The 10,372-nt window shown below is 39.3% G+C and overlaps 1 protein-coding gene across 3 annotated transcripts in view; it reads right to left on the bottom strand.

Annotated features, from left to right (window-relative positions):
• Positions 1 to 563: 563 nt before the first annotated feature.
• Positions 564 to 10,372, bottom strand: part of TGFBR1 (transforming growth factor beta receptor 1) — a 51,453-nt gene continuing 41,644 nt past the window's right edge. For all 3 annotated transcript variants that reach the window (XM_056520742.1, XM_056520741.1, XM_056520743.1), the window contains exon 9: positions 564 to 6,509. In XM_056520742.1, coding sequence (XP_056376717.1) covers positions 6,384 to 6,509 — 126 coding nt within the window. In that variant the 3' untranslated portion in view covers positions 564 to 6,383. The remainder of the gene's footprint in view (positions 6,510 to 10,372) is intronic.

Here is a 10,372-nt window from a genome sequence, read left to right as displayed (position 1 = left end):
TACATGATACTTTCCCTCCCTTGCTCCTTTTTGGCTTTAGGAAGACAACATATGGAGTCCTGACAGATGATTTTGATAAAATACTCACCAGCATGAAGTTTTGGAAATTTTAAAACAAATTTACTAATGTTTCCACATAAAATGTGGTGGATTTGAGTTCTAGAAAACCCCACAGCTCAGAGCAGTTGTTATTAACAACATAGGGACACATGCAAAATGTAGGGAAACATTATAAGATACCGTGGGGAAAAAAAAAAAAAAACTCCAAAGAAAACTCCACTCCACTCTAAGTAAATGATGTTCACTGCGTGTAAAGCCCTATGTCATTCATAAAGCTGTAAGGGTTGGGGAACATTGAACAGTGTTGCCAGTCATTATGTATGGCTTGGCTTTAGTCTTTAGACACTGAAGTGTGGAGGGGTAATACTGTTTATGGACTGGTGGGGTTTGTGTCCCAGGGTTGCTTTGTAATCTTAGTCCAGTCCTACTGTCAACTTTACTCTCAATGGTTAACATGGTTTGTTGCAATAGATCTCCACATAGTAGTATGGATGTTGGTATCAATAAACATCAAACAAAGTTTGCTAATTGATTTTCATTTTAATGAAACCTTTCACATAAAATGTCCGTAACATTCCGTGAAAAATACTTGCATTGCTTTATTTTGATTTCTACATAACTATGTTAACACTCAGCAATCACAAAGCTAGAACCCTATTTACAAAACAGCTGTAGACATTTCTACGAATGTAAAACTTCAGAAATTATACACACATCTTGATAAAAGGTATGTAAACCTAAAAAGACACTAATATACAAGATTTGCAAATCTATTATGAAAATGTCCTCTCACGTGATGATTTCAGAGCACTGCCAATAAGCTGTGCAAAGAAACAAAATACAATAATAAAATGTGCATAAAAAATTTAGAGGTTTCTAGAAACAAATACAGGAAGTATCAGTACCACTTCTACAGGTTATGGAAAAGAATTGTTAACAAATAAATGCACTTATTTAATTTATTTACACGAGGTACAATACCTTGAGCTTTTTAACCTTTCAGAACACAGGAAACCATTCCGTTCTTAAAGGGGTATCCCTATCTCAGCTTGTTATCCCTTAGTTTCAGACTAGGTAATAAGAAAATTCTTGGGGGTCCAATCGGCAGGACCCTCACCGATCCTGAAAATTGTCCCGGAATGAATGAACACCCACCAATCAGCTTGTTATCCCCTATTCAATGGATAGAGGATGACAAGCTGAGATGGGAATACCCCTTTACGTATTTACAGAATTGATGGCTTCGAGAGGTTACACAAATTTAAAGCACAATGCACTCTTGTAAAACCAGGATGGCACAGAGTTTCATGGCACGACAATACCTGTATAATTTGTCAGCAATGTGTGTATACAATCAGTTTTCTTTTTTGAAAGCCTGAATATTCTATTTGTAAAAGGTGACAGCTATATAAAAACTGGGCTCAAAAAGGGTTTTTAAATTCTAGAAGGTATTCATATTTTATAGGGCACAGATGTCTATACAAAAAGGTAAAAAACTGGTTTTAAAACTATTAAAATGCTGTTGCAACAAATCTATTTTTAGTGGATGCAATTGACCTATATATTACTATCCTAAGCCAGAATCCGCAATGGTATGTGAATTGGTCCTGCGATCAGATCTACACATGTAGACCAAAAGGTTTCATAATGCTGGTTCTTTGGAAGTAAAAACTATGGAACAACAAATGTGCTCTTTCCGGCTTTTCCTACTAATAGAACACCTAGAACATAGTGGGCCAATAAAAGAAAAGAAGTGAGAACTATAAATTCCATGCATTAAAAATGTACCACAATTGGTCCCATGTATTAAAAAAAGAAAAATGTGCATTATGAATTGGCACTTCTGCAGACAGAGGGGTTTTCCCGTTCAAGTGCATAGTATAATGCATATATTGTTCTACTACACAGAAAACCAAGCAACTAATACTGGCAAGTCTTATTATGACATGAAAACAACTAGACCATATTCTTGCATTACTTTACAATTAACGTTAAACCAACAATGCTTAAAAAATCTAGACGCTTTCATTTAAAACTATGCCTGACAAATCTAAAAGTATGCTAATATTACAGAATTCTATTGGCATATCTGTTCCTGGTCATAATCTGGATTTAAAGCATATTACAAGAAGAATAGTTCTGCTAAATAAATATATCATTTTCCCATAATGGGTAAATATTTAAAGGGGTACTTTTTTTTAATCAACTGGTGCTCTCTGTCCATATCAGGAACTGTCCAGAGCAGCATAGGTTTGCTATGGGGATTTGCTCCTGATACGGACAGAGGTGTTAGCAGAGAGCACTGTCGACAAGACAAAAAAGAAATCCAAAAAGAAAAGAACTTTCTCTGTAGTATATAGCAGCTAAGTAGTACTGGAAGGATAAAGATTTTTTTAATAGAAGTAGGTGAAATCTTTGAGGAGTGATTATACTTTATTCTATTTTGATGCTATTTTGGCCGGGGGGTTCCGGTATCCTCAGATTTTTGGTTGTGAGCTGCACCATTTTTTAGTAATTTACAAATCTGTTTAACTTTCTGGCACCAGTTGATTAAAAAAAATATGTTTTCCACCGGAGTACCCCTTTTAGGGTGCGTTCACACGCTCTTTGTTTTTGCGGGTTTTCCGCAGCGTATTTGAAAGGGTGCGGGCTCTTCTCGGCTGTCCGCAGCAGATTTTCCACGGAGGAATTTACTCTGCGGAAAATCCGCCGCAAGCCCCATTGAAGTCAGTAGGGACTGCGGCGGATTTTCTGCAGCATAAATTACGCCGCGGACAATCTGCTATGGAAAGCCGAAAGAGCCCGCCCCTTTCAAACATGCTGCGGAAAACCCGCAAAAACAAAGAGCGTGTAAACGCACCCTAAGGGATTCTGTCAGGTCTACTATGCTCTCCAAGTAAGTTTATGTTCACACAGTGAATTTCCTAAAGAAAATGTGCAAGGAAATTCACAGTGGCAAATCAGCATCTATCTGCAGATTCACCTGTATATTAAAGGAGATAAGTGACGGAACAAACTTATCCCCTATTCGCAGGATAGGGGATAATAGTCTGTTCACGGAGGGGCCTTACTGCTGAGACCCCCCACAATCTCCCATGCTGGGCCCTGACTCTGCTCCTCTAATGCGAGGGTCATACCCGGCATGGAAGCTGGTACAAACAGACCCCCTCCATTCATCTCAAAGGATTAGGCAGAGACACAGAGTTCATGTGCCTCCGCCTCTCCCAGCTTCCATACTGGGTGTGACATCATTACAAGAGCAGAGCCGGGCCTTTGTACGGGAGATCGAAACATCTAGCAATGACATAGGCAAAGTATTTCATAACATTTAGTTTTTGGTCCTACAAATAGGAATAAAATACTGTAATCTGAATGCCTGTATTTAATCTTAAAGAGGTATTCTGATTTCATTTTATGCAGCATTGTAAAATGGAAAGTTACATAATCTTCTTACATACTTTTTATCAATTCACCCAAAGATGCCCAAATCTCTGCCTAAAGACATTGAATAGAAACCTTCACTGTAGAAAGGCAAGCTCTAACAGCTGCACTATATCGAGCTGTGCACCAGGATCGGTCATCTACTGGAAATAATAAAAGTTACCATTCAATGACTACAGACAGATCTTTTAAACAGTGTGAACTGATACACAGTATGAGGGATGTCACATCTTTTCATTCTAACTTTATTTTTATGTTTTGAAATTGTTTTGTACAAGCAGTGCTTTTAGATAGTGACTGACCAATAGCAAAAACCATTTCTTTGTCAGAGCCCCCCTTTAATAATCCTTTTATCGCTGCATATTTTTGCTGCTGATTTTGCTACCTATTAAAGTTAATAGGTAGCAAAAATCAGCTGGACAAAATATGCAACAGATCCTGTACGTGTGAACATACCCTAATAAGCTTTCAGATTTTGCATAAGCTTAAAGAGTAACTGTCACCAAACTAAAAACTTTTCATATATTGTTCCTTATGTAATTATAAGACACATTGTTATTTACTTGCTGTTAAAATTCTCAACCTTTATATGTTGTTAATGTGATTGAAAAAAAACAGCCACTAGGTGGCTCTGTTCTGTTCCCTGTGCAAGTCAAACACTTAGTTTGGTTTCCTCCCGGCCTGGCAGGAGACCAAACTCAGGAAGTGCAGGACATGGGGAGCGACAAAATTGAAGGAAAAAAAAAGCAATTTTGTAACTTTTGGGGGATTCCGTCTCTACGCAGTGCATTTTTTGGTAAAAATGACACCTTATCTTGATTCTGTAGGTCCATACGATTACAATTATACCCTACTTATATAGGTTTGATTTTGTCGTAGTTCTGAAAAAAAAATCAGAACTACATGCAGGAAAATGTATACGTCAAAAATTCTCATCTTCTGACCCCTATAACTTTTATTTTTCCGCGAACGGGCCGGTATGAGGGGTGTTAGCAGTAGTTATGGAATATAATCTGAGTTAGTTTAGAAAATATGGTTGATGACAGGTACTCTTTAATGGACCATGTAATAGAAGCTGTGTGACCAATCTACTTCAGGGTTCAATTCCCCATTCAGTAAGTGGAGATCATTTAGTGTTCAAATTCAGGTTCAGTAAATCTATTCTGATTATTTCAACTGCACAGTGCATAGAGCTGTCCGCATCTTTCTTTCTCTTCGGCTGTGGTATAAATTTATTCCACAGACAAACCAGCAAGTTTAACTAATGCATTTTGTGTCATTTAACCCCTTGCAATAAAATGGGTCCAATCTGCATCAAAAATCCACATGTAGGACATGCTGATTTAGAAGAGTAATCCTTGGTATAACATGTCACTGTGTGTAGAAATCCTCATTAAATGGCATCCTGTGGTTTTCAATGGGAAGCCACAGTATAGTTTATGCAGCACAGATTCCTCCAAAGGATTTTGTAACGAGGGAACAGCCTGGAACAGGGATGAACCCCATTATAGAATGTTGACAGAAATCAGAGGGCATGACTCCAATTTCTGCCATGGATCAGCAACTGTTTTCTGTCAGAAATGTGGCTGAAACCTTAGGCTACGAACAGACGCACTTTGTCCGTTCATCTTTCTCCTCCACAAAGCAGTTTTTGTGGCATAAAAAATTGTAATAAAATTATGTGTATTAGTATAGGCTTTTTTTTTGCAATTCGACTTTTTCATCTACTTATCTTGTGCAATTTTCTCATTAAAAGTCATGTGATTCTTTTATCATGTGACTCAAGAATTTCTATTGAAGAATGGGGCATAAAAATAAAAAAAAATTTAAAAAAAAAAATGCCACATGACAATTTTTCAACCTAATGAAAGAAAAAAGCCACAATTTCTATTAAAAATTTTTTTTTAAAAAAATTCAAATAAAATATATGCCATGTTGGTCTGGTGTTTCATATTTCCCTATCGATATCTGGCTGCAGTATTTTTTTTTTATTTTTTTTGTTTTTCTTACAAAAATGGTGTCTGTTTTTAGCCCTAGAGTCATCAAATCTATATTCTAACAGCTCTGCAGCTATTTATACAATGATAAAAGGTATATTTACATAAAACCCTTTAATGCTTAAAATGGGACTGGCATAGTAAACACAAGTAAACAATGCTTGTCATTGTTTGCTGACAAAAATCATTTGGTTTATAAAATCTCTTGTTTTTTCTAACCAGCATTCATGTCTTTGCGTAAAATGCAAAGCAAACTGTTGCATAAAATCTTAGGTACTGTGGTTAAAGTAAAAAGAAAAACAAAAAAGAAAAACAAAGCAAACAATAAGATATACACATATATATTGTGCGTGGCACTTACCGGTAATACAATTAGATTTCTGAAGGCATGTAATATAGTACTGTATAAAAACCAATTTGCATAATATCCCCAAATCATTATGAGGTATTTTTAAGCAACACAATTTTGAAAGGCTTCCAAAACGTCTAAAACATACTAGAAGGAAAGCTAAATTGTACCTGGAATAGTAAAAATCCAGACATATTCCTGGCATTTTCAAAACGTCCAAAAGTTGGCGGGTGGGCTATGGGGTAAGGGAGGAATTAAATAACAGGAAAGAAGGGTAAAACCAGCATATGTTCAATTGTATCATTAGAAATCTCTCTAAATACACATTTACAAAATGTCCTGGGAAGATGGCGATCAAAGCATACAATGTAAATGGAGAGTTCTTGTATGTATGCAATGGGCCGCAGGTTTATCCTATGACATTTCAAAAAGGCAGCATTGTTAGACTGTTCCCTCAGCGAGGTAGAACACTGTTTCTTCAGATCAGGCAAACCAGGTAGAGAAACAAATGGTGCATTTCAGACCAGGATGAGGAGTTACATTTTTATGCCTTCTTGCTGGCTAAGCTGTGACAATGTTTTCTTGATCCGTAAAGCAGTGAGCCTTGCAGCCCCATTGGCATACCAACATTCTCGCATTATTTTGGCCATCACACGTAATGCCTGGGAAAGAACAAAATATACTTATAGCAATGTAATTTAAACTGCAACGCAAAACTCAAGAACAGTAACTGGAGAAAAAAAAAAAGGGATTCTACAAAAAAAGTTTACATGTAGTACATAACATTTTGAAAGGCTCATACTCAAAATTCTGGTGCAAAGTTTACATTGTCTTTGTAATGGTAAGAACATTAGTTTTTTATGATTTGTTTTTTTATTTTTTTAACATTTTTCTTCTAGTGTTAAACACAGAATTTTCAAATGCTGTAAATTTTTATTTTTTTTCCCCAAATGGGGTCCGAACACCATGCGCATACGTCCTACATTTTTAACAGCAAATGACTAAAATCATGATCACCATGACATTTTACTACAATTTGGATAATCACTGAAAATTTGCAAATACATTTTTACTGCTATTTCAGGAAATCAAGGTAGTACCACATTGGTGTTGTGACAGTGTAGCAAACTTCATTTTCAGCATCATTATTGGATTTGAATTCTGATGTTTCAGGTAATAATTTTTTAGTTTTTTTGGCATTTCCCTTGTTGAGTGTTTTGCATATCAGCGTTTCCAGTTTTTGTAGATGGTACACTGAGAAAAGTTGATGCAGCGCCATTTTCTTCATTGGTTACAGCTTAGAATAGATTTTGCCTAAATTTTCAACATTTTTACATTTTCCAAGCATTCCTGCCATATGAGAAGGAACGGCTAATCCAATTTTTCTATTATAACGTACCGTATTTTTCGCCGTATAAGACGCACTTTTCCTTCCCTAAAACTGGGGTGGGTTTGGTGCGTCTTATACGGCGAATACACACACCTATCGCGGCGGTCCCTGCGGCCATCAACGGCCGGGACCCGCGGCTAATACAGGACATCACAGAACACGGTGATGCCCTGTATTAACCCTTCAGACGCGGCGATCAAAAGGGAAAGTGACACTAACCCGGCTGCTCAGTCGGGCTGTTCGGGACCGCCGCGGTGAAATCGCGGCGTCACGAACAGCTTACAGGACACCGGGAGTGACCTTACCTGCCTCCTCGGTGTCTGCTCCGTGCCGGGATCCCCTTCATGGCCGACGCTCCCCTTCGACGTCATCACGTCGTCGTGCACGCAGTCCCGTCATCCAATAAGAGCGGCGTGTGTAGCAACGTGATGACCGCGACGGAGAGCGTGGATCCCAGGGAAGAAGACGTCCGGAGCGTCGGGGACACGGTGACAGCGATGGAGCGACATCCAGGGCAGCGGTGATGGGTTCTGAGCGGTGGGGACACACGAGTACTACCTCCTATCCAGTGGTCTTCAACCTGCGGACCTCCAGATGTTGCAAAACTACAACTCCCAGCATGCTGGGAGTTGTAGTTTTGCAACATCTGGAGGTTCACAAGTTGAAGATCACTGTAATGGGTTCAGAATCTTTTTTTTCTAGATTTTGCACCTTTAAAATTGGGTGCGTCTTATATGCCGATGCGTCCTATAGGGCGAAAGATACGGTACATGACCGTACAGAGACCATAAACCTGTATTAGGTGTATTATTATTATTTCACAATCCCATTACATGTGATTTGCACTTTCCAGACTCCATTTTTCAATATTATAAATCCAGGGCAAAATTCTCCCATTTTCCAAGCAACAGAAGTGAGCTAGGAAAATGTGGTGAGAAAAGAAGCTACTATTCCTGTAACAAAAATGACACAGATTTTTAAATATGTCCCCCAGTAAGAGGTAAGCAGACAGAAAATAAACCGTTTTTAAAACGTCAGATGGAAAAAGAGCCAAAAATGCAGGACTGACTAAATATATGCAGTGCAGCCATTCAACATAGTATAAACAAGTAACTACTGAGTGGGTAAATCCTTACAGAGTAGTGTATACTATTTGCTAAGTTAGGGGAACTATAAAAAGACCAGGAAAAAGCAATAGCGTAAGTCGACTAAACTAGAAATAGATGGCGACAAACTAAAGACCTATAAAACAGCTGGAGGCACCCAGTTAATTTCAGTCAGGAACAATTTCCACAGTATGTAGATATTAACCCCTGAGGGACTCCACCCATTTTCACCTTAAAGGGGTTCTCCGGTGCTTAGACATCTTATCCCCTATCCAAAGGATAGGGGATAAGATGCCTGAACGCGGGAATTCCGCTGCTGGAGACCCCCGGGATCTTGCACGTGGCACCCCGTTTGTAATCAGTCCCCGGAGCGTGTTCGCTCCGGGTATGATTACCAACGACCATAGGATAGCTGTCACGCCCCCTCCCATAGGCTTGCATTGAGGGGCGGAGCGTGAAGTTACACGGGGGCGGGGGGCGTGACGTCACACGCCGCCGGCCCTGTGGTCGTCGGTAATCAGACCCGGAGAGAACACGCCCCAGGGACTGATCACAAACGGGGTGCCGCGTGCAAGATCCCGGGGTCCCCAGCGGCGGGACTCTTGCAATCAGGCATCTTATCCCCTATCCTTTGGATAGGGAATAAGATGTGTAAGCACCGGAGAACCCCTTTAAAGACGCAGCCCTTTTTTGCACATCTGAACACTGTCACTTTATGCATTAATAACTCTGGGATGCTTTTACCGTTTATTCTGATTCAGAGTTTGTTTTTTCGTGACATACTCTACTTTAACATAGTGGCAAATTTTCATTGTTACTTGCATCCTTTCTTGATGAAAAATCACAAAATTTCATGAAAATTTTGCATTTTTCTAACTATGAAGCTCTCTGCTTGTAAGGAAAATAGACATCCCAAATAAATGATATATTGGTTCACAAATACAATATGTCTACTTTATGTTGGCATCATAAAGTTGATATGCTTTTACTTTTTGAGGACATTAGAGGGCTTCAAAGTATGGCAGCAATTTTAAAAATTTTCACGAAAAATTCAAAATCTGAATTTTTTCAGGGACCAGTTAAGTTTGAAGTGGATTTGAAGGGCCTTTCTGTGAGAAATACCCCATAAATTACCTCATTATAGAAACTGGATCCCTTAAAATATTCAAAATGAAATTCAGAACATTTGTTAACCCTTTAGGTGTTTATCAGGAAGAGCAGCAAAGTGGAGGAGAAAAAAAATCAATCTTCATTTTTAACACTAAAATGTTTATGTAGCCCAATTTTTTCTCATTTTTACAAGGGGTATAAAGGAGAAAAGCCCCCCAAAACTTGTAACCCAATTTCTCACGAGTATGGAAATACCTCATGTTGACAAAGTGCTGTGCAGGCTCGCAACATGGCTGAAGAGGGGAAGAGCAACTGTGGGATTTTGGAGGGCGAATTTTGTTGTCATGGTTTTTGGGGTGCATATTGCATTTAGGAAGCCGCCATAGTGCCAGAACAGCACAAAAAAAAAAAAAAATCCACATGGCATACTATTTGGGAAACTACACCCCTCAAGGAACATAACAAGGGGTATATTGAGCCATAAAGGAGTATTCCGGGCAAAAACATCTTATCCCCTATCGAAAGGATAGGGGGATAAGATGTCTGATCGAGGGGGGCCTGCCACTGGGACCCCCCGCGCTCTCCCTGCAGCAGCCCACATTCTATGCGTAGCTGCGTCTGCAGTTTTGGAAACCGCCGGGCTTCCGAGACAGGGACGTGACGTCACGCCAAGGGGTAATAGGAGAAAAAGCCTCCCAAAATTTGTAACCCCATTTCTTCTGAGTAAGGAAATACCTCATATGTGGATGTAAAGAGCTCTGTGGGTGCACTACAGGACTCAGGAGCGCCATTGAGCTTTTGGAGAGAGAATTTGGTTGGAATAGAAGTCGGGAGGCAAGTGCATTTACAAAGCCCCCCGTGGTGCCAGAACAGTGGACCCCCCCCACATGGGACCCTATTTTGGAAACTACACACCCCT

The sequence above is a fragment of the Hyla sarda genome, chromosome 5 (assembly GCF_029499605.1).
Source record: "Hyla sarda isolate aHylSar1 chromosome 5, aHylSar1.hap1, whole genome shotgun sequence".
Classification (NCBI taxonomy): Eukaryota; Metazoa; Chordata; class Amphibia; order Anura; family Hylidae; genus Hyla; species Hyla sarda.
Note: the sequence above shows the minus strand (reverse complement) of the source record. Positions and strands in the feature narration are given on the sequence as shown.